Raw genomic sequence first — 24,163 nt, forward strand, 5'->3', positions numbered from 1 at the left:
AAATTGTACAAAACCCTGAAGGGTCTTTCATGGTGAGGTAAATAGCTTTCTAATTTTGATAGAACTTGAACCATTTTTAGTCCCCTAAATATCTTTTCTTTTATTATTTATTTTCTTTTTTTAGTTTCCATTTGAACACGATTTGTTTGCTTCAGTCACTCTGGAGGAAGAATTTTGACATTGAATAGTTTGCTTGGATAAAGAAAGACATCGCTTTCACCTACCAAGGTATTGAAAACATAGAGATCCCCACCAAATTAAGTAGTCCAAAGGGAATGGAAACAATATTGAGATCTTAATCTTAAACAAGGTCTGTAGAAAGTCACTGTGTACATCTTTATCTCTACAATCTTATGCTCATCAGTTCTCGATTGAATTTGTCATCTTTGTGTTGTTGATGAGATGACACATCTCAAAATGACATCAAGCAAATGCATCAGAGTTATTTTGATCTGTATGGATAGCAGCATCACAAGAAAAAGTCCAACAGTCAAACTCATATTGCTGAAATTTAATTTACATGGCATAGTTCTTCTCTCTCAGCTACGATTGTAGCAGGAAAAATGTCATGCGGTTGACATTTGATGATGATGATGACATTAATTAGAACAAATTAATGGGGAGAGATGGGAGATGTACATAGATTGCCGTGATCATTTGATCCTCCGGCAGAGGGTGACGCCGTCGCCGACAGGGAGTTGGCAGATCTCGATGCGGGGGTCGGCGGCGAGAGCCCTGTTGAGGTGCAGCACGAAGTCGCGGTAGTAGCGGACGTACTTGCGCAGCGGCGCGTCCGGCGGCGCCACCACGGACCCGTTCCAGAGCGTGTTGTCGTACGCGATCACGCCGCCCACCTTCACCAGCTCCAGCAGCCGCTTGTGGTAGTTGAGGTAGTTGTCCTTGTCGGCGTCCACGAACACGAAGTCGAAGCTCCCCTGCTTCTTCTCCTGCGACCAACCACGTCGACAGCATTTATCAGCAGAGACAAGGAGTAATGGTTGGAAGATGCATTCTATTCTCACATCTTCAAGCAGTAGATCGAGAACAGGGAGGGCCGGGCCTTCGCGGAAGTCGATCTTGTGGGCGACGCCGGCCTTCTCGATCACCGGCAGACCAAGCTCGTAGTTCTCCCGGTTGATGTCCATGGCCAGTATCTAATTCATGAACGTACACACACACACACACACGCACACACATACATAAAGCAACGAAGACCAAACGCCAAGGCCTGTCAAGTGATGGTGGCTACCTTGCCATCGTCGGGGAGGGCGAGGGCGGTGGCGAGGAGGGAATAGCCGGTGTACACGCCGATCTCCATGGTGTTCTTGGCGTTAATGAGCTTGAGCAGCATGTTCAAGAACTGCCCTTCGTCAGCCGAGGTTGTCATAATATTCCTGAAGAATCCATGCAGGATTAGATCAAGGAAAGTATACGTCCACCCAAATCACAACCAGTAATTGCATGATGTATATACCAAGGGTGATCGGCGGTGATCTCGCGGAGTTCTTTCATGCATTCGGGCTCGCGAGGGTAAACGGTGGTCTCCAGCATGTACTGCAAGCAGTGATATCAGAGAAGAAAGCTCAGATCCGAACCGCAGCAGATGAAAGACAGCGCATAAGCTCGGAATTGGAAGTGAATCAAAGAATCGTGCCTGATAGAGGGCGTCGCTCTGAAGAAGGCTCTTGTGCCCGACCTCCTGATGCCTCCCTTGCTGACTGCTCTCAGACTCAGAGGAAGACATTACTCTCTCTCTCTCTCTCTCTCTCTGCTTTTTTGCTGGAGTAAGAAGGCTACCAACTATGCTGGTTTGGGGTGGAGAAGCTGTGGGATCATAAAGAGGGATACACTGAAGCTGGTGACCGTCGGCGAGTGATTCCAATTGGGTGCATATTGGTGAGATGAAATGGTAAGCGGTCTTTCCAATGTCAAGATTTTGTGCTTAGGATGCTCCTTGCGACAGTTCTCTTGACAGCTTACACTGAGCTGGTTTGCTTCATCCGTACGAGACTTTCTGTTGTTGTTTCCAAGAATGATGTCTACATAGAGTTGGACCACTATCATTCGTAGATTTCATAATTTTAATTAATTAATTAAGATATATTAATTAAATTTTAATTAAAATTATTGATCAATAAAAAATTATTTATATTAAAATATTTTAAGAAGGAACTCTCTTAATTATCTTTAATAAATCCTCATCTATTTATAATGATTAAAAAAAAGATAGTAACCTTTTTTTATATATTCATGATATATGCAGATAACAATGTATTGTTTTACTATATTCGATCTACCTAATTTTTTACATAATAATTTTATTTCTTACAATTGATATCAGAGCAATGTCATTCAAAACTAAGTTCTCACATATTATTAAAGAAACTAGATCTATTTTATATTACATCTATTTTTGATCTATTTATGCATTAGATCTATCTTGATTATATCGAATTATTATTTCTATTTCGATCTTACGATGCTTGTAGGATCCATTCGAGTCTTTCCCTCTCAAACAAGTCATCTACTTACGAACGATGAAGATTTTCTAGCCCACCATGGACTACTATTGACAGTATCGCAAAGAGTTATGATAGTAGAATCTCGATTGCTAGCATTGATTTGAGGGTGATGGTCTAACAAAGTTGTGTGCCGCGATGATTAGTCATTGTTACTATAAGCAGCAATAAGGGTGCATGGTGTTATCGCATGTTCGGTGGTTGTGCTCAACAACGCAGCACTATGATGTGCAAAAGCTATTGTTGTGTGCAATGGCTCTAAGGAGGGTGGCGGCCCGCTTTGGTCAGTAGTCCTATCTTATGTAATCGGTGCTCACGTAGAGATGTCGTTGCGTGCGGTAGCACATGCTAGGTAGTCCCTCGAAAATAGATAGCAGCAACTGCAATGGGCAACGATGACTATTGAGTGGAGGAGCTATAACACTATGGTGAAGGTGGGCAGCATATGGACCGACGATGCTAGGAGCGATTGGAGGGAAACCATGCATGGCAGGGGAACTATAACGATGCTAGGAGCGAATTTGGTCAAGTTCTGCCCTAATTCAATTTTGACTGATTTGGCCTTAGTCAATTTTGATTTTGACCAAGTCCTTATTTTCACTTATCTCTCCCAAATTGATTGGATTTTACTAATTTATATCTTGATCCCAAATTAGTTTTGAACCCAATTTTGACCTAATTTTTGTTTTAGGTAAGTTGGTTTTGGTCCCAAATATGATTTTGATTCTTTTTGGATTTTGATTAGGTTAAACTCTAATTTTGATTGATTTTGATTCTAACTTTCATCAATTTTGCCTTTGACTAGATCTGAATTTTGATCGTCTCGTTAGATTATAACTATAGCTTAATTTAAACCTAATTTAGTTAAAATTAAGTTTTTGACTTATTTTGATCTCGGTCTAACTTTCATTTGAATGAATCCTAATTTTGATAAATTTTGACCTTGATCAACTCTAATTTTGACTGGCCTAATTGGATTAATGTTTGGTCCATAAGTTAAATTTGAATAGCCCAATTATACGTTTGCCTAATTAAATAAGATTATTTGGATTAATTTATAATTTTATATATAATTAAAAAAATAAGAATTTTATTATTATTTTCTCATTAATATATTAATGAAATTTTTGCTTGTGATAATTGAATTTCAATTATTATTCTTGGAGATTTATGTAATTATTCATATGCATATGTTTAAAATTATGAAAAAAAAATATATTTTTCACATAAAGATATGATTTATGTTTATCATGATTACAATTATCACATGAGTTTTTTTTATGCTGATTAATATTTAATTATTATTATATTATTATTATTATTAAATTATTTATATATAAACTAGATTAAAATAATTTGATAAAATATTATTTTAATTTATATCCCTAAGCTTTATTTGACTAGCTTTTAAAGTGATCTCGGATGGCAAGTTTATTGGATATGAATTATAATAAATATTTTATCATTTATATGATATTTTAAATTATATTTTATATTATCGAATTAGTCTTATGGTCGTTAAGGTGGCTTGAACTAATTAATTTATAAAATGACATTAATAAATTAATCTTAAATAATATTAAAAAATAATATTCATAATGATACACATTATAATGATATTTAAATAATCTCAAAGAAGAATATATTTTAAATAATTATATGATAGAGCAGGATGATACTATTTTGAATATCCTTGTAATTTAGGATTATATACCCAAAGATAATAATATTATTACAGAAGGATTATATCATTCCTTCGGTAAAATATTATGTGAGCACGATATGTCAATATTTTACTCAAAAATAAAATAGAAATGATATCAATAGTTTAATATTTACTAAAAAACTTAAAGTATTAATATTTTATTATTTTATTATAATGATACTTCCTTCATTATATTTTTATAAATATTCATATATTTTTTAGATTAAATTATTATAAATAGATTAAGCATGTGTAATTTACATTGAGAGTTAGATATTGACCTTACTTGTTGAAAAAATTATAGATTACTAAAAGTTACGTGAGACAAATAATAAAATGATTGAAAAAGATACAAGTGGCTTAGTTTTAATAATTATTAATAATATTTAGATTTTATTAAAAAAATATAACTAGCACATTGAAATAAAGGATTGATTTAAAATGATTGATAAGTTATTAAGTGGTACCTTAATAAAAGAACTAACCATAGCTTTGTATTACAATGTTCCAGTAAATCTATTATATATCCTCATTATGACTAATAAATCTATAAAACTTAATGATATTCAATATGAATGTAAATGAGAATTTCACGTGTAATATATTCTTAATTCGTTTTATTTTTAGTTTGACTCATGTAAAATTTGGTACAACATAAATAAAGAATAAGTGAAATTTAAATAAACTAACTAGTATATATATTTAGAAATAATTAATATTAAAATAGAAAAAAAAAACTCATAATATTTTGAGTACATTTTGGGTACTACTAAAACAGTAGGCAACAATAAAAGGTTAAATGTGAATAATAGGATCTCGACAAGATAAATTATATGGATTATTTTACTAGAGCTAAAAAGAGAAATAATGGTGACTCTTTGACTATCTCTAACTTCTATCTAATAAAAACCCAACCAACCGAACCCCAACATACTCACCTTTTCCTTTTGTTTCGTGGCTTGCGTACAACTAATGGAGCTATTAACTCACTGTCAGCACTGTCTTTTCTTAGCCAAGGCAAAAAAAGATAAAAAAATCAGCTAAAGACTAATAGTATTGTAATATAAAGAAAGAAGTGTGACATTAATAATATATAATAATTATAACTTGTATTATTAGTCATATTTAATATAGTATTATTATATTTATTAAACTTATTAATTTATTTTTAAATTTGAGTGCATATAAATGTTTTTCAAAATTTTAAAATCTAATTGGATAAATTTACTTTTAACTATTTTTTATTTTATTTTTAAATTTTTTATCTTATCAATTAATAGGTCAAGTAAGAGAATATTAGATTTTGTGATCCTAATTAATTGATTAAGATATATTGAGATTGTGATTAATATTATCAGTGGAAAGGAAATGACTTATGTTAGGACACATTAGGAGATAATATTGATGAGAGATTCTTTCCTTTTTATATCATCTATTCTCACCTATATATAGGCACAAGGGATCATATTATAATCATAGAGATCTTTCTCTTATCTTCTGATAGGTTTCTACCCTATCAAGTATAATGATTCTGAAAATAATAAGAGAGGAAAAGAGTCTAACTTCTATCTTTTGGAGATTTATTATGCATATAGATCAAAATATGTTGATTTATGATATCCGAGATATTATATTGATTATTATATTTAAAAAATATCTATTTTTTTTATCTTGAATCTATGATACTTAATTTTAATTATAATATTAAATTTTTATATAATAATTTTTTTTTATCATTCTAATATCTTAGCGCCTCATTAGCTACAAACGAAAGAATATCTAACTCCCAACACATCAATGTAAAAGGGAAACACTTGTAAGACTTTCATTTGTTAATGATTTCATCATCATCGATTGTTACAATTGAGCTTTCTTAAGAGCGTCAAGAGATCTTACATGAACATCAGACTTTGCAGTGGCTGAGAAGCACTACGTCTTGATCTTCCTAGTCTTTTTCTAGGGAGAAGATGTCAAGAGCAAGCAGATGACTTGACTGACTTGTTTCACAGGTCAAAAGGGGTGCCTCGTGTGAGCTTTGAGAAAAGTGTGAAACTGTACCTCATCTTTTCATAAGCTATTTGGTCGGTTGTGGTTTCACTCTTCTTGAAAGCCCAAACAGGGAACCAAAAAGATTGATGATGGGGATACAGAGATATGACACCAAATCCAATTAGGTAGCTGGAGAAAAGTCTACTGCTGACAAGTTGGTACTGTAATTAATTAGGAAGCCGAAGCACCATATCTACTTTTGGAGGCCCATTAGGTTGTTGCTTTATTGATCTCATTTTCATACTAAATGAGCACATTAAGGACCTTCTATTGGGGCTTGGCTTTTCTGTATATATATATATATATATATATTAGCAATTAAGATTTGTTTTAAAAAATATTTTTTTAATGATTTTAATTATAATTTATAAAGTCCGAAAGAACACTTGTAGTCATTTCCTTGTCAAAGCTTAGACCTTTGCATATGTCCAAAAAAAGGTCGCCCCTTTTATTCTGACAATGTGTTCATCCATACCGCTATAATTGCCAACATGAATAAGATCTAACAGCGTGCCAAGAAAGAGGGAGATCCCGTGGGGAAGATGGATGGCCACTGCTGCTCCACCAGCGGGGAGACAAGGAAGCCTCAACCCTCACCACCCCCCGCCGACGCCGCCAGGCAGCGGCAGTACAGAGGGGTGAGGATGAGGAAGTGGGGGAAGTGGGTGGCGGAGATACGGGAGCCCAATAAGCGGTCACGGATCTGGCTGGGGTCCTACTCCACCGCCGAGGCCGCCGCCAGGGCCTACGACACCGCTGTCTACCTCCTCAGGGGCCGCTCCGCCCGGCTCAACTTCCCCGACGAGGTCCCCGCCGACGCCTGCTACGACGGCGGCGGCGGTGACCCCCAGCTCGCCCTCTCGGCCGCCTCCGTCCGAAAGAAAGCCATCGAGGTGGGCGCGCGGGTGGACGCCTCCCTGCGGACGATGCCAGCTTCGTCACCGCCTCAGCCGCAGCCACGGCCATCGCGGCCGACCAAGAACCCCGATCTCAACCAGGCGCCGAGCCCCGACAGCTCGGACGTGGACCGACAACTGTAGCTGCCTGCTTCATCTTCTCCTGCCATGTCGTCTCTCTTCTTTTTCTTGCTCAGTCCACAGTGGCTTGTACCGTATTATATTTGCCCTTGTCTTTATTAGTTGAGATTAGGAAGGTTAAGATGGTAGGCTAAACTCTTCAGAGTTATTGAGACAGGGAAAAGAAGGGACAGATGAAGACACAGTGATGACAGTCTCAGACTAATGCCGGATTTGGGAAACCAATGAAACAGAGTGATCAAACGAGGGGTTTAAGTGTGAATAAAAAGGTTGCATCTGTTCCTGTTCTCGAGCAGCAGCAGTGTTAGCAGAAGCTGCCATCCCCTCTTCCCCTCAAGCTCAACAACAAGCTTGTGTTTGATTTGCTTGCAAGTCTCGAAGTAGTGTGCATGACAACATTAGATGTGCATATCTGTGCACTTCATCCCTACTAACATATTTATGTCTGAATTAATGACTTTTTTCTCTCCAAGTTCTGATCTTTAAAGACCTTTGTGGATGGTGTGGGGTGTGAAGTAGTGATTCATGATGGTCACAGATAAATGTGTGTTTGCATCCCATGAATTAAGCTCCATGCTGCATTGTTGTATCATGATCGTTGTTCGGCTGTCTGCTATGAGCTTCATGGGCTTACATATGTTAGGATCATTCTGAACTATACTTTCAGTTTCAATGCAATCCATATGGTTCAAACCCAAAAATGTTGAGATGCCTCGAGTGAGATTGAACTGTGATTCCCTCGAGTCCTTGCTGCATGAATCCGTCTCTCCTTCCGAAGTTTCTTGCTCATTATTCTGCCAACAGATTACTCTGCACCTTCAATCTCTGTTGAATGTTTTACTTTGTAAGGCACCTTTGGATTCATTTCATGCATAAATGACTCGTCATTCTCCAGACATTTCACGTTTCTTCTTTGATGACTTCACCCTCTTTCTTTCCATACAATATCATTCTGTGTCTGGGGAAAACTCTGACTGTATGTATACATTTAAAATCCAAAGCAACTAAATCCGAACAAAATTCAATTGGTATTTATTCATCCTGACAGTATCTGCGTAGGCAATCTAAATGAATATTATTCTTATATTCAATTGGTATTTATTCTTATAATTGATGAGGATGAAAACACTCATCAATCTCGATGCTAAAATGTCAATATTAAAATCTGTCACAAGTCGAGCTATGATCCACAGACTCAGTAAGCCCAAATGCTATCTTCCGATTGCTGAGAAAGCTTGGCATGCTTTTGTATGTCTTTGAGCCAAGACAAACAAAATTGCTAAGCCGCAAATTACAAGAATGAAGGCAACAGAAAAGAACAATTCATCTCTATTCCTACCTTTGGTGATGACCATTTGTTTGGCCCATTCCAACTTACGATCAACTCATGGATTTTTGATATTATAAGTTGAGCAGAAAAGAAATATTTTTCTTAATAGAACATAGTAGTGTATTTCAATCCTTTCATACAATTATTTTGTAGAATCTGGGCTAAAATTCAGTAGGTTTCTCATCAAATTGTCAAGGGTATAGACATCATGTCACTGATGCAGGCATGTCATATACTTTGTTCTGCTGTGATTTCTAGCAGGTGAAATTTGCACTTAATTTTGTGGTTCTATTGATCCCTCACATATGACTTTTTCTTCCTCATTACATACTTGGTTGTTCTACCTCATTTCTTGAGTAATTTGTCCATAATGAAACTAGTATGTGAATTTGCAGAAAATAATAGAAAGATCAAGTAAATACCATGATACAATGTGTTTTTTCCTGTTTCATACAGACTTCTATCCATTTCCTTTGTGGCCTTGCTGTATGATTCACCACTGGTCTGGGGTGTATTCTAGTGCTGATCTAACTTTTTGAGCTGAGATTTCAGTGACCTCAGTGTTGGGAGAGTTACTTAAAAAAATGTTAATCCTAATTTTATATAAGTTAGATGAGAAAAAATTTAAAATATGATCATCACAAAAATGAAAAAAGTTTTCATCTTGGGAGAAAAAAATATTTGACTATTTATTACTAAAATTGCTTATGATTGTTATAATTTTTTGGTATGCTAATCTAGACACCATCCTTGATTAGTATAAAATTTTATGATTTCGTGGAAGATTGATCTGACTTACCCATAATTTTTCCCTTCACAGTTTTTCTATACAAATCTTTTCTCATGATTTATTTAGTATTCTATCACTAATCTAATCTATAATATATTTAATGTTAAATTATATTTTATTTGATATATATATATATATATATATATATATATATATATATATATATATATATATATATATATATATATATATATATAATATTTATCATTTTCACATGACTCGATATCTAATATACTTCCAGCACATATGGATAAAGTCCTCATTCGAGCAAAAGATTTACCAGAACCCTCAGGACATACAATCCAAAGAGGAGGTGTGTATTTACACTGCTGCATTAGCACTCATTAGATTGATTAGTCAGCAGCACCTGTCTTAGTCAAGCTTAATGCTTCAATTTATCCACCATGCTGAAACAGGCAATGATGGGCACTGAAGAACTCTTAAGTGTTTGATGGATGTTGCAGGAGGTTGGATCACACCCACCATGGCAGAGCTATTGCCAGTTCTTTTATCACCAGTTTCCGCACCTCACTTTTAAGCTTGTCTTTCCAGATGCAGGCTTTCCATCAACAGTAAACTCTGAGGATCTGCTGAGACTTGCTTTGCCTTGCAAGGACTTACATGCTCCTTGGGATCTGCGTCTTTGTTGTAGAATTTGTTCACCGTTGTGGAAGCTCCATTAAATTTCTGTAGCGTGGGAGGATGCACCATCTGAAGACTAAAGAGAAGTGAAGCAGAGATCGTTCTTCACTACATGTCCATGATGGTGCAGAGTCAACATGAAAAATAGTTTGTCTAGCAGGGCTGCTAACCATGAGTTGGTGTATACACTGCTTTTGTGAGAGAGAGAGAGAGAGAGAGAAGTGAAGACGTCAATCCCTATGCTGCTGACTGCAACAAAGACTATTTATATAGACTGCAGAGGATAAAGAAACAGACATCATAAGCCTCACACTTGGTTGTATCCTCTCGTGATAAAATGAGATTTGATGGTCAATATATGATACTTGTTATGCGATGAGCAAAACGGCTGACTGAAATGGTTTGCGCATTTGGAACGATTGATTTCCTAAGGAAAAAAATGTTTTGCTTGAGCTGCATTTGTTTTTGGTCACTGTAAACTTTCAGCCAAATAGTAACTCCTTCAAAGGCACTGCACACACTGAAGCTAAAGAAGAAAAAGGTTGCGGATACAACATGCACTTCAGATCTAGTATTATGACTGTAGATGAGTACAAGAGTAGCAGTTAAAAGAGAAAAGCTCCAAAGTTTTGGTGGGGGGCCAATGTTTATGTGGAATCCAATGTTCTCTTGCATGATTTCTAGGGAAATGTAGATAGATTCTGCAAACTTTTACTGTGATGTCCGGAATTGAAATGATCGGCATGTGAGGACATATTAATGTTCTCTCTTTCAGTGATCTACAAGGCCCTACATGACACTGAATTCACTACTTTTACCCACAAAAGTATTTGAATTAATTTATTGGTCTTTAAATTACATTTATCAAGAAATTTTCCTGCATGCAAATCGACTAAGCACACACTGAGCGCAAGCTCTTGTGAAACATGGAATGGATAAGGCTTATTGGATTCCTTTGTTTTTTTCTTTTTGTTCAAAAGAGAAGCAATATTTTATCATCCAACTCTGCTCTGCTTCTGTTGATTGTCTAGACAATACATCCACCCCACTTCCACCTTCACCAACTCAAGATCTGATGTAGGTCATTTTTTATTGGATGAGAGCAATGGTGAGTTCACTGCCTTGTCGAGGAATCTTATCTTAAGATCTCTATCAACATCTGGTTTAAGATTTCTGACAAAGATTGGACAAAATATGTTACATTCTTGTTGGTAATAATCAGTGTCCTGGATGTTAGATGATCCCATGACTAGTAGCTGGCCATCACATGAGGAGAAGATTAAGTCAAATGGAAATGGGGGATCTGGAGGAGCCAAGAAATCATCATAAAGAATTCCAAATGAGTTCACTTTGCACAGAACAAACAAACCAGTAAAAGAAAAACAAATCAAGCTAGGAATGGGGAAAACTATTAACCATCATGCCTATGTGTTTGGCTTTTTCTGTTCTTCAAGAAAAATATGCTTGGCTTATGTTTCTCATTCCACTCGATGCCAAACTTGGACCACAACAAATGATCACTAGAATCAATCCATATTAAATCCTTCAGCAGACAACACACCACCAGCAGCAACCCACTTTTCCTGATGCTGGGATATATCCTGTTATGAGTGTGACACTGGGAGGAGGAGGAGGGACCATGAAGAGGGCAGTGGATGGATACAAAGAGAAGAGAATTGAAAGAAGATGATTACTCTGGTTGGAGTATCGGAGAAGAATGAAGATGCTAAAGGTGGAGGTTATCCCACCAAAGTATTCTTCTCTTTCTCGGGAGAAGTCTTTGGCATCTGTGCTCAAGTTCCTGTTTCCTTCCTCGCTTTACTTTGGATGCCACTGCCAGTTGCTGCAGCCATTGCTACTTGGGAGCTTGAATTCTGGAGCACCTGCTGAGAACATGTCTCTCATCAGCATTGACCAGATCCCCATGATCGTGAGGAAAGATCATTCATTCCACATGCATTTGCAGCATTATTGCCTTTTAACTCTACACCATGCAGAGAACATCAAGTCGATTTAGGTTGGATTTCATCAGGCTGAGATCATGCTGGTGTTCGCATGCCATCCGAGTGTCTGCATGTCTTGCAGCAGAGAGAAGGTTTCCAATGTGCAGAATGATTAAACACCCTGCTGCAGGGTATGATGTTGTCCTGGGAAACCAGTCCAACTGTGTTATATGATTCATGGTACTTGAGAATGAATTAGCATGATTAGGTCCCCCGTTAATTCATCACAGAAAGAGAAATAGCCATTTCATTCATCACATCTTGGTGTCAATTATAAGGTGGAGAGTCCCTTTGCAGGTTGTGTCATCAAGGAATCAGCCAATCTCAGTTGCATCCAAATACTGTTAGCAGAATTGGACAACCATGTTATTTATGGGGAGGGAAGGAAGGATATCTGTTTCTCAGCAGAAAAATAATATTTTCAGTCACATCAATGTGGCAGCATTTTTCTTTTTCTTTTTGTTGTTGTTGTTGTCGTCACCAATGGCTTCACAAGTGCCATAACCACAAATAAGTTGGACATGAGTTTTTTATTATTTCAGTCATGCTATAAACTCATTGTTGGTAGCCTTTCACTAGCATTCACCACAGATGTGTAGCCTAATTCTGATTCCCATTGTTATCAACTCCCTGTCATTCTGGATTCTTAATATCTTTTAAATGGTATCATAAAATTCCATACTATTATTTCAGAAATTTCTGATTATTATGAGCCTAACATTGTGAATGATGATTTTGGAAGAGATATGATGATGTATATTAATCTTTATCTTTTTTTTTTCTTTTTCAAAAATAAATCTCTTGATTAATTCTCGATAATACATCTCACTTGGGATTCAGATTGGTTGCGAAGCTCTTTTCATTACCCAACCTTTGTTGTTGATTGCTAAACAAGAGGGGATGGGCATTAACCATGTATCAAAATCCCACTATAATCCAAGAACATGAATTCAGCAATGAAGAGTTGATTGAACCAAGTACAAGTTCCTCTCACACTGTCCTAATCCACCTGTGTGTGCAAACCACTCCATGTTTAGCCATACCAATAGGGGTGAGCTACCATTGAAGGAGGACATCTCAAACTAGGTTAGGCCATCACCATCTCTCACCTGAAAACAATGTTGGACCTACCAAAACCCATGATTCCAATTAATCAAAGTTGCTGTCATGCTACAATATCCACACTAGAGATTTTCGATATAATATTATAAGTCTTCCTTTTCCATTATTAAAAATGAAACAATTATCCCATCAGTTATAGATTCTCACATACTATTTATTTGTAATATGAAATCTTTTTTCTTTTATACCTTGATCTGTAATAACAAGAAACACATATAATGGAAATTGTTTCATGACAGAAAATTATTAAAAAAATACTTTTTATGTGATTATTTATCGATATGTTCATCATCGATTACTTTTTAATTTTTTTTTGTCATATCGTTTCACTCAGGCAAAATTAAATAAGTTTGAAATGAAATGTAACGTTCGTAATTTTCGAAGAAAAATTTTGGATGATTTTGAATTGGATGAAATAAAATTTAGCTGAGGAAACTCCAAATTTTTATGCGGAAAAATGAAAAGAAAAAAATAATTATCTAATTAATCTTAATCGAACATTAGTTTGCAACTAATCATATGGCCAACTTTCTCTAATTGTTTGCTTGGGTCCGAGACCAAGATTTGTTTGTTATACTTCCACGCGATGGTTGAGGAGGAAAAATATCTTAGCCTGTCGATTCGACAAAAATGCTTCTTCTACCAGTCCACGGAACACCCGATCGGCTACCCGCCCTGCTATAGGACCGTGCGACGACGCTGGTGTAGGCGCAACCTTTTCGTTAGGAGAGGTACGACTTGTACGTAAATCAGGAGCGTGTAGCCGATGGGGTAGTCGTATTAATGCGAAGGGCGAGATCCCGTGAAGTCCCGACCAAGCGACAGAAATGGTCCGGCTTCACCTGTCCTGTCGAGCCACCGAACATGTTAGGGAGTCTTTCCATTCGTCGCATCAGTGGGTCAGGCCCATGTCCATTGGTTGACACCGCGGGTCCCACGTCCGCTTGTTATTCGCGAGGCTGAGCCGTGAGGTGCGGCCGCAGGTCGCAGACAGCTAGCGATAGGTTATTCTGAAGTGGAGCCAGAGTCGTCGCCAATGGTAAGGGAGCCTCTCCGGTTTGGTGATTCTTTCGGAACACAGGATCCGCGCTCTCGTAACGAAGCACGGTCACGAGGACGACTCTGGCACACGAACGCGACCGCCGACACTTCGCTCGCTCTCCTCCTCCTACCACCTTTTTACTTCCCCGTCCTCCTCTCCGTTTCACTGAAACCAAAGGCACCACCAGTGGTGGACTAGGCTTTCACTACTCCTTTATCTTTTCCCCTCTGCGCTCTCTCTCTCTCTCTCTCTCTCTCTCTCTCTCCGGTACCTTTTGTCCCACCAACCTGTCCATGCGCACTCCTAGAAAGACAAAACAATATATAAATAGAGAGATATGAAGAGTTGCTTAGCTGGTCTCATTACTGTCTACCTTCACCTCTTCTCTCTTCTTCCTTCCCCCCCTCTCTCTCTCTCCCTCTCTCTCTCTCTCTCTCCGATAGTGCATGTTGCCGCTGTGGTGTCCGGCCGTCCTTCCCTCTTTGCTTTCATGCTGAGAATGGAGCTCCTGGGTTGATGTGAGGTCAGCCAGCTCTCTTACATTGCCATGCATGATGCATTCTGTCCCTCTCTCTTTTTTCCTTTCTTATTTGCTTGCTTGTCTTCCTCTCTCGGTGGTTTTTGTTCCCTTATCTTCCGCCTTTTTCTCCTAAACTGAAAGTTTAGGAACTTCCTTAAAGAGTGGATAGTTTTGCATGGTATAATCTAGTTGGTTTTGAGCTGTTGCCTTCATTTCCTTATCTCCCTTCATGAAAAATTTGGGGTGGATTGGCATCTAATCTCTTACCGTTTGAGGTTCATGACCAGATCATTAGCTTAAGTCCAGAAGATTCTGTGTTGGCATTTGAAGGTGCTGATTGAACTCCAAGGTGATATTTAGGCTGATTCTGTAACACCAAAATAATCAGGCACAGAATTTGTGAAGCATAGATGTTTGAGGCTTGAGCCATCCTTAGTATTTCTTGAGCTCCTCTTATCGAAATCGATTTTGGAGCTTAGCTTGATCGAGTGGTAATGGTCCCCAGAAAATTAATTTGCAGCTTTGGCTTTTCTTAAGCTGATGCACCTAAAGGGTGGTAAAACAGGGGATAATGAGTTTGAGTTAGTGTAGAAAGTGTCCTCCAAGTCCCATATCTGCTGCATGCATCACACATTCTAGTGTATTTATATTCACCAATTACGGTATTTAGCTGGTCATGCATCACACATTCCAAGTCCCATATCTGCAGCATTTCTGTTCCTTGAGGAGAGTTGAGCTTTGAAATAAATGAGACGCAGGCTACAAATTTGGATGTAGGCCGAGGGTCTAAAGGCAAGCTTGCCAATTCTGCTCCAAGCTAACTCTTTATATTGAAATATGTTGGTATTAATAGCTGAAATAGAATGCCAGCATCCTCTATTATATAACAGTTAAAATTTCTGTTGTTTCAGCCCCTTTTGGCTGCAATGTCATATTTGTCTTTCTGTTTATATGGGCATGTATGTTTGTTTATAAGAGTGCATAAATGACTTAACATATATATATGATACAAGAAAGATACAATGATCCAGAAAAGGAAATCTGGAATATTTTAATGGATATTGCATATCAGTTAGGAAACCAGAATGGGAATAACATGTTAAAATATAATAGTGGGAAAAAAATTCCATCGTTTTCTTTTTATGATTGTTATCTCCTTTTACTGCATGCTTTAAAAGAAATAGTTGGTGCATCCATCAGAGAGGTTTGCAGCTAATAATTTAATTTTACTGTTGCTTAGGAAATAATCATTTTTAATCTGGCCTCAAATTCTTGATTTACTATTGTAGGAAATTGTCAGAATCATGGATAACAAGACATGGCTTTGGAAGAGGAAGTCTTCAGAAAAGAGCATCGAGGTAAGCTTTAGTTAGATCTGCTTGATTGATTGTTCACTACTTCTCTATCCTTCTTCTTCCCTTTCCGAATATAATGATGTCCTGTGATGAGCAATAATAGGACTTTTCGTATCTGGATGATTTTTTCTCTAAAATAAACTCAACAAACGGAATCTGTGGATCATTTTTATTTTAACCTGCTTAACAAAATGATTGTTTTGCCATTGGCATTGAATTAAAAGGGTGGCAATTGAATTACAAATTCTTTACCTAATATAAACATATATTATCTCAAAATTTAGTAGTACTTTTCAGAATCTCACACATTGAGATTTTGATTTCAAACTATGGCCTATTAATTTTTTTTGGTCCTTTTCATGTAAATAAAATTGTATATGTACATGCTATATGTATATGATTTACATATATGCATGTATATGACATATATATACATGTATGTATACGCATATAGCCTCATAGAGCAATGACCTTTAGTTCCTCATCGCCATGACCAGTCTGGATGAAACCATGTAAAAGAGACTGATGTACCATGCCAACTAATTTTTCGAATGAATATTTTGATGCTATTATTCTTTATCTCTCTTTGGAAAGATCATACCAAGATGATACAGAATGTCATCATCATGTGTCAAACTATTTTCTGTTTCCAGTGAAAAAAGATATACATTCTCTTTTTATGCTAGGAGTAGTTCTAAAATTGTTCACAATTTTATTTCAGAAAGAGAAGGCTCTTGAGTTAGAAAGATCCTTAGAAGACTTAAATGAACAACTATCGTCTGTTCGCACCGAGTCCGGTGCTAAAGATGATCTTCTGGCAAAGCAAGCGAAAGTGGCTGAAGAAGCAATTGCAGGTTAAACATGTTATTCTATATGTCTGTGCCTGGCACTAGATTCATATAAACATGATGGAGTTGCTGAAGGTATTTTTTGTCATAACAATTAAACATTGTCAACTTGTTAGGATGGCGGAAAGCAGAAGCTGAAGCCCTTTCTATAAAGCAACAATTGGATGATACAATACTTCAGAAAAAAGCTGCTGAAGAAAGGGCAGCCGATACTGATATGGCATTGAAAGAATGCAAGCAACAGCTGCATGCTGTCAAGGAAGACCAGCAGTTCATTATTAGCAATGCTGCCCTGAAGATATCACGAGAACAGGAGAAGTCACGAACATTAGAACAAAGGTTGGTGGAGACAAATAAGAAGCTCACTGAAGCAGTTGTTGAAAATGGAAACCTGAACAGAGTTCTAGAGGTCAAAGAGAAGTTGCTTAAAGAGTTGAGCGAGTCTAATTCCATGTCAGAAGCAAAATTCACAGAAGTAAAGTCTAGACTTGATTCCTCAGAGAAACTAAATGCTTCTATGAAGTATGAGTTGTGCATGCTTCAGAAGGAGCTTGAGATTCGAAATCAGGAGAGAGAATTCAATCACAGATCATCTAATGCTGCTCACAGGCAACACCTAGAGAGTGTTAAGAAGATTGCTAAGCTAGAAACAGAGTGCCAAAGATTGCGTGTCATGGTCAGGAAGCGACTGCCAGGACCAACAGCTTTGGCTAAAATGAGAAGTGAGGTTGAAATGCTGGGGAATAATTCTACTGAACTGAGAAAGAAAAGGTCAAGTTCCACCAGTGAAGCCTTCAATATAAAGGACATTATTCGAGAAGACTCTTATGATGCATCAGGCAAGGGAGCTGCTTCTCTTGTTGAGAGATTACACGCCATTGAAGATGAGAACAAGATCCTCAAAGAATCATTAACCAAGAAAAACAGTGAGCTTCAGGCATCACGTGTGATGTTTACACGTACAACATCCAAGCTATCGCAGGCTGAGACAAAGCTCGAGGAATTATCAAAAGGACAAGCTTGCTTTGAGCTAGCAAGGGGCAGCCCAGCATCATATGACCTGCCCCTTTCATCAATTTCGGAGCATGGAGGCAATGAAGATACCATTAGCTGTGCTGAATCATGGGCTTCTGCTTTAATTTCTGAACTGGAGCACTTCAAAAGTGGGAAAGCAACCGGATCATCTTGCCAAAGTGCTGTTGTATCGGAGTTGAGTTTGATGGATGATTTTGTTGAGATGGAGAAACTAGCAGTAGGTTCTGTTGACAAACATTTTGAAGGTTCACTCGGTACATTGGAAGATAGTAATTCATGTGTGACTACCAAAGAATCTTGGACAGGAGTTGATCTATCAGAAGCAACAGGCAAGGAGTTCACTCCAATCAGAAGTAATGACAATCAACTTAGGTATGTATCACTTGAAAACCACCCTAGTTGGCTTCAGGATATTCTAAGGGTCATCATACAAAAGCATCATATCATGCAAAAAAGTTGGAGTGCAATTCTTGATGATCTCAGAGTTGCTCTGGGTGATTCAAATCAGGCAAAGCATTTACTTCAACAACCCAAACACACTTCATCGGATTCATTTGATGGAGCAATCAGTGCAGGCATACCGAACCGAGAAAGTGGTACCCAACTTTGTCAGTCAAACTTAGAGAAATCAATTTGCAAGCTTATTGACTTGATTGAGGGAATCATTCAGAGAAATAAAAAGGGTAACAACGGTCAACACGTTCCATCTGGAGACGATGAAGGCACTTCTATGCATCATAGTGTTACAGCAGCAAATGGATATGTTGCTCGCGCGTTTCTGTGGAGAAGTTCTGAACTTACTGTTGTTTTACAGAGTTTTGTTGCAGTCTGTAAAGACGTATTGAATGGCAAGGTTGATCTTCGACAGTTTGTGGCTCAAGTAACTTCATCTGTGGACTGGATTATAAGCCACTGTTTTTCCCTTCAAGATGATTCAGAGATGAAAGAGACTATCAGAAAACACTTGGATGGAGATGTTTCTTACAGTATTGAAGAACTTCAAGCTATGGTGTGCCCAGCCAAAGAACTAGACAAGTTGAAGGCACATGAAGAATCCAGTATTACTGAACAGAGGAAAAGACCTTTATTATCTGCATCAAATGGTCTGTATATCTTGTCCAGAACAGATGATATCGAATCCAAACCAAAAGATGAAGGTGAGAGGCTAAAATTTGATATCATGAGTATGGAGTCTAGAAGGAAAGATTTGGAGGAAAAGCTGAAAATATCTAGCGATAAGAATGAAAAATTGGTAGCTCAACTCCAGGAATCAGAAGAAAAAATTTCCAATTTACGACTGGAGCTAGCAGCACTCAAGGAATCCAAGGGGAAGATCGAAGACCAGATTATAAACCAAAAACTAATTAACGAAGATCTTGGAACACAGCTAACAGTTGCAAAGTCAGAATTGAACGAGGCTCATCAGAAGTTCTCATCCCTTGAAGTCGAACTGGAAGAGAAGAGTAATTGCTATGAAGAATTAGAGGCAGCATGTCTTGAACTACAGCTTCAGTTAGAAAGGTAAGCGCCATTCTTTTTGTGGGTTTCCTTTTAACCAAGACATCATAAATGTCTTCTGATATAATTAATCATGTGTCACAGTGCTTCACACAAGGAAATTCCAAAATATATCATGGGTCAGGAAGAAAAGCAAATCCAAGCAGTAAGTGCTGTTGTTTCACTTGATGAACTATACGAGATTTATCCTAATTGTGCTACTTCATTAACAGTTTTCTTGGTAGCAGACATTAGAATATCTGCAAGGACTTCCCACTGGTTTTATTCTTTCTTGTTAGTTGCACGAACAAGATATCACAATTATGACATTATTTTCCTAAATTATGTATCAAGTACATGTTAACGTATGATCTTACAGGAATGTGATATAGTTGCAGCTTCACAGAAGCTTGCTGCTTGCCAGGAAACCATTCAAAACCTGGGGAAACAGTTAAAAGCATTGGCATCACCGAAAGATGCACCTCTATTTGACAAAGTGATATCCAATCCTGCTGCTGCAAAATCCAAACGTCGGCTTCAGTTACTTGATCATATTAGAGCAGAGGATCATGCAAAATCAGAGGAAACCGATTCTCCCAACACAAAGGAAATCATCTGCACTGATGCACCAAGGCCACCGGCTGCAGCTTCTGAGAATCTGAGTGCAGGCTTGCAATACAAACACAAGATTCATATGAACCATGGCCAAAAAAGTTCAGTAAGAAGTATCATTAAGCTCTCGCCGGAGAAGTCATTGATGATAGTACCGAAGAGAGAAAAGGGAGCTAAATTTCTGAGAAGTCTCTTGCACCGAAGGAAGCGAAAGCACTAAGAAGCTTGTCATTGCAATGTTTGAAGCTTCTCGACTTAGGAGCAGCTCTAAAATCTCTCGAGTAGCAGAAACACAAGTGTTGGCATGCTTTTGTTGAGCTGTTGTTCATAGTTGCATACAAGTTAAGAAGATGACACACTGAGAGAGAGCAAGCCAGGTGCTTCTCAGTAGCACATTCCATGGCTTCTTTGGTTTTGTGGCATAGTCTGGTGTGGTGTAAACTTCCATATTAGTAAGTGTTATCCTGTATGTAGTTTCCCTTTGTTTCTTCCCTTTGGGTGTTATGCCAAATAACATCATACCGCACGAAAACATCATCTCAGTTGCTTGAAGATGGTAAGCTGCAGCTGTTGACATTGACATCCTTCGGCTTGCCTTCATGCTGCTGAGATATATCGCTGTCTAAGATTCAATTTATATCATTAGTTAATTAACACATAAAAAAGTTCTCCTAAATCTTGCAATCTTCATATAATCTGTAGACAGGTTTCGACTGAATTATAATACTTGTTCAAAGTGAGACCATAAAAATCAAATGAAATCATAGATATGCATACAAATTGGATTAAAGAGTCAAAACTCGCACAGACTAAATCAAACGTAAGTGCAGTATTATTATACTGCATTTTTTCCTTTGTATTATTACGTAAATACTCGTAATGAACTATAATAGGAGAAAGGCAAGTTGGTAGGAGAGTAGTGGGTGTTGTAATAGGAGATGCATGCACGAAATTAATCTTAATTTAGGTGGATAAGAAATATTAAAATTAGATTAGGAAATTGAAATGCTGATTATCCAACCTAGTCATTCATAAAATTTTTAGTCTTACTTAAAACTCAAATTAGCAACTTCACTAAAGTAGGGTGCTCGCAATCATTTCTCTCTGTTTACTGATGATGAGGGGTATGATCGAGGATGATCACATACTTAACTATCCTAAATGTAGGATTAACAATAATGAGACGAAGGGATTCAGTAATATCTTTCACCTGTGGAGGAATCACCTTCAGTGCTCTGACATCAACAAATATAAAGCAGGAGGCGAAGATTGAGGAGGAAGAGTAGTAGAAGAAAAGATCTAATCTTGGAGTGCCGGCATCCAACAACAGCTCGTTCCATCGTCGCCATCATCAACGCCTACGCACAAACACACACGGACGCATCATCTTTTTCTCGTCTTCACTCCTCCCTTTTCCTCTTTTCCTCCCTTTTGTTTTCCTTTTGGTGGATTGGAGGAATCTCCCTCATTGCATCTCCACCGAAAAGCGAGGAAGCCGCCATCATGAGAGGCAGAAGCACCGACCGATTGGACGGGCCAGCACTGCACTGGAGCAACGCATTCAGCTGCGTCGTCTCATTCCAATTCAAAACCTACACACACACACTCTCTCTCTCTCTCTCTCCCTCCTTTTCCCTTTTCCTCTCTCCCAAGTCAAACTCCTCTCATCATTTGGTCTTCCCTCCCCCGCATGCTTCAAGTCCCAACCATGCCTCCTTCCCTTCTCCTTTGCATCCAATCCAATCTTTCCTGCACTTTCACATCTTATCATCAGTCCAAAAAACAGAAACAAATAGTTAATATTAGCTCATTCGAGTTTCATCAATCCAAAAATATTTTTTAGTGTTATTATATTTAAGATAACTTTAAATTTAATAATGATAAAAAGATCCATATAATAGTCGAAATATTATGACCTTCATCGAATCTTTACAACAATAACTGATGAAGATTATATATATGTATGCAAATTTGTCTGTCTTGCATATATAGCCTTTCTCCCAAAAAGAAATAATAGCTACAACTTGGACTTGGTTTGGCTTGGCATGGCATAGTCTTTGGGACACAAAGAAAACAACAACAGTAAGTGTGGTGCAGTGATCTCTTAAGCACAGGACACAGTAGAAAACAGTGTTGTATGTACCACAACCTATGAGAGTTAGGGAGATAAATGTGGGAGATGGCATATGGCGACATGAATGGAAACGATCATGAGATGTTCCTATAGTTAAAGCATGATTACTTACCGCCACCTACCCAACATAGGAGTTGGCCATTTTAGCATGTAGATCTGATGCATGCCTTTACCACGCTTGAGCTCCATGGACACAGTATAAATACCAACCTTTGTCCCTTCCGTGTCCACCCATTCACACACCTCTTTGACCAAAGAAGCCATGAAGGTTCACCAGTTGACGTTAGGCTTGTGGGAGCAACTCCCCTCCTCGCCTTCCACCTCTTCCTCCCTCTCCTCTTCCTCTACCAACCACCATAAGCGCCTCCGCCCGCTTGCCCCGAAGCTTTCCTCTTCTGCCGTCGTTTCCACGACTACAATGGCGGAGATCATCAGCTTGAAGAGCTTCAATTCGCCGCTGACCACCAAATTCGCCTCCAGAAACGTAGACGCCTCGCTGGTACGTCGTCGTCATCGTGGACGTGCTTCTGGTATTCATTGGTAGCACTGAGAGGCGTTGCTGTTTGCAGATGCAGCTGCAGTCAGGGGGAACGCGGTGGAACCCGATGCCGGAGCAGATAAAGCTACTGGAGGCACTGTATCAGGGCGGGATGCGGACGCCGAACCCGGTCCAGATCGAGCGCATCACCGCGGAGCTTAGCAAGTATGGCAGGATCGAGGGCAAGAACGTGTTCTACTGGTTTCAGAACCACAAGGCGCGGGAGCGCCAGAAGCAGAAGCGGAGCGCGCTCCTCGCCCTCGCCACCAACAGTGCTTCGCTTCCCAATCTGCTCAAAGTACGAACGAAGCATGGTTTCTCGCCTCATGCACACTTCGTGTGTCGCGTTACTTGTGAGGATTTAGGTTTATGTTGGTCATGCATGATGGTGCAATTACAGGGAGAAGAGATGAAGGAGCTCCATGATGGGAGCTGCAAGCGCAAGTGCAGGAGCTGGGGCAGTCTGGAGCCGGACGTGGAAGACAGTGGGCCTGGTGACCGCACCTTGGAGCTCTTCCCGCTGCACCCAGAATGGAAGCAGGTGGGATAGTCTCCACACAAGCAAGAGAGGACTACTGTTGCTCCTTGTCTTCTTTAACTGGGTGACTGTCTCTTTCCCCCTCATGTTAAGCCATATCTGTGTCGCCCTCTCCAAGTCCGCGGTCTCTTTTGTTCGCACTGTTCTCCCTAAAACAAATGGAAAGACGAACCTTTTTTCCTTGTGCTCGCCACAGTGCATTCTTTTTCTTTTGTCAACCACAGTGGGCGGAGGAGACCTGAGAGCGTGCTTTCCGTGCTGCGCTTTTCCGAGACTAACAGCCACCGCATCTCTCTTCTCCTTTGTTCTCTTCCGCTCTATACACTCGCACTGCCCTGCCTTCATGGCTTGCCACAACGCTGTCAGATAACTTCAGCTGCTCACAAGCAGCAGCAGCAGCAGCATGCATCGACATGACAGCTTGCCGTGGTTGGTTGGCAGTAGTCGGGGACACGACTGCTTCTTAGTTCTCTGAAACGGAGAGCATGCAGGGCTCCTTCTACCTTGGTGTTTCTGACACCCCTGCAAGAAATGCCCGCCTGAGAAGGGCACTACGCCGAGTAAGTGCGCCAGTCCTGTCAATGACACCCCGCAGCTGCTGGCGATCCTCCTTCCTTTGCTTTTTGCCCCTCAACGAGAAAAGGCTCGATAGGATGATTAATCGTCACCAAGAACTTGATGTTCGGACCAGAATTCATCGGCGAAACTGCTACTCTGGTGGCCTTTGCCATGGTCACAAGCTCCCCGTGGCACGCCCCGGTTCGTCGGTCCCCGTGAGGGACGGAGTTTCCGGAGCAGGGTCTACACGGATCGACCAACCGGGGCCGACCACATCGATCGCCAGCTG

At 39.0% G+C, this 24,163-nt stretch overlaps 4 protein-coding genes across 8 annotated transcripts; 3 read left to right on the forward strand and 1 right to left on the reverse strand.

Annotated features, from left to right (window-relative positions):
• Positions 1 to 478: 478 nt before the first annotated feature.
• On the reverse strand, positions 479 to 1,992 carry LOC135583807 (caffeoyl-CoA O-methyltransferase-like). Of its 2 annotated transcripts, XM_065163516.1 has the most exons (5): positions 1,655 to 1,992; positions 1,475 to 1,554; positions 1,250 to 1,394; positions 1,023 to 1,154; positions 479 to 947 (listed from the first exon to the last, which is right to left on the reverse strand). In XM_065163516.1, exons 1-5 carry the CDS (start codon positions 1,742 to 1,744, stop codon positions 654 to 656), a joined length of 741 nt encoding a protein of 246 aa, XP_065019588.1. In that variant the 5' UTR covers positions 1,745 to 1,992; the 3' UTR covers positions 479 to 653. The 2 variants fall into 2 exon arrangements, with proteins under 2 accessions (XP_065019588.1, XP_065019589.1); XM_065163517.1 differs by lacking the exon at positions 1,023 to 1,154 and having other exon boundaries at positions 1,655 to 1,974.
• Positions 1,993 to 6,709: 4,717 nt separating this feature from the next.
• On the forward strand, positions 6,710 to 7,782 carry LOC103994666 (ethylene-responsive transcription factor RAP2-9-like). Its single transcript, XM_009415069.3, has one exon. It carries the CDS (start codon positions 6,816 to 6,818, stop codon positions 7,311 to 7,313), a length of 498 nt encoding a protein of 165 aa, XP_009413344.1. The 5' UTR covers positions 6,710 to 6,815; the 3' UTR covers positions 7,314 to 7,782.
• A 6,796-nt stretch (positions 7,783 to 14,578) lies between these two features.
• LOC103994665 (filament-like plant protein 7) lies at positions 14,579 to 20,597 on the forward strand. Of its 3 annotated transcripts, none has more exons than XM_065164557.1 (6): positions 14,579 to 14,762; positions 16,049 to 16,117; positions 16,836 to 16,968; positions 17,079 to 19,518; positions 19,600 to 19,660; positions 19,887 to 20,087. In XM_065164557.1, the coding sequence occupies exons 2-6, from the start codon at positions 16,064 to 16,066 to the stop codon at positions 19,947 to 19,949; spliced, it is 2,751 nt and encodes a 916-aa protein (XP_065020629.1). In that variant the 5' UTR covers positions 14,579 to 14,762; positions 16,049 to 16,063; the 3' UTR covers positions 19,950 to 20,087. The 3 variants fall into 3 exon arrangements, with proteins under 3 accessions (XP_065020629.1, XP_065020630.1, XP_009413342.2); XM_065164558.1 differs by having other exon boundaries at positions 19,893 to 20,087; XM_009415067.3 differs by having other exon boundaries at positions 14,581 to 14,762; positions 19,874 to 20,597.
• Positions 20,598 to 22,213: 1,616 nt separating this feature from the next.
• LOC135644964 (WUSCHEL-related homeobox 4-like) lies at positions 22,214 to 23,514 on the forward strand. 2 transcript variants are annotated; one of them, XM_065162958.1, is made up of 3 exons: positions 22,214 to 22,739; positions 22,810 to 23,076; positions 23,179 to 23,512. In XM_065162958.1, the coding sequence occupies exons 1-3, from the start codon at positions 22,503 to 22,505 to the stop codon at positions 23,326 to 23,328; spliced, it is 654 nt and encodes a 217-aa protein (XP_065019030.1). In that variant the 5' UTR covers positions 22,214 to 22,502; the 3' UTR covers positions 23,329 to 23,512. The 2 variants fall into 2 exon arrangements, with proteins under 2 accessions (XP_065019030.1, XP_065019029.1); XM_065162957.1 differs by having other exon boundaries at positions 22,810 to 23,514.
• Positions 23,515 to 24,163: the final 649 nt, after the last annotated feature.

The sequence above is a fragment of the Musa acuminata genome, chromosome BXJ3-8 (genome assembly GCF_036884655.1).
Source record: "Musa acuminata AAA Group cultivar baxijiao chromosome BXJ3-8, Cavendish_Baxijiao_AAA, whole genome shotgun sequence".
Classification (NCBI taxonomy): domain Eukaryota; kingdom Viridiplantae; phylum Streptophyta; class Magnoliopsida; order Zingiberales; family Musaceae; genus Musa; species Musa acuminata.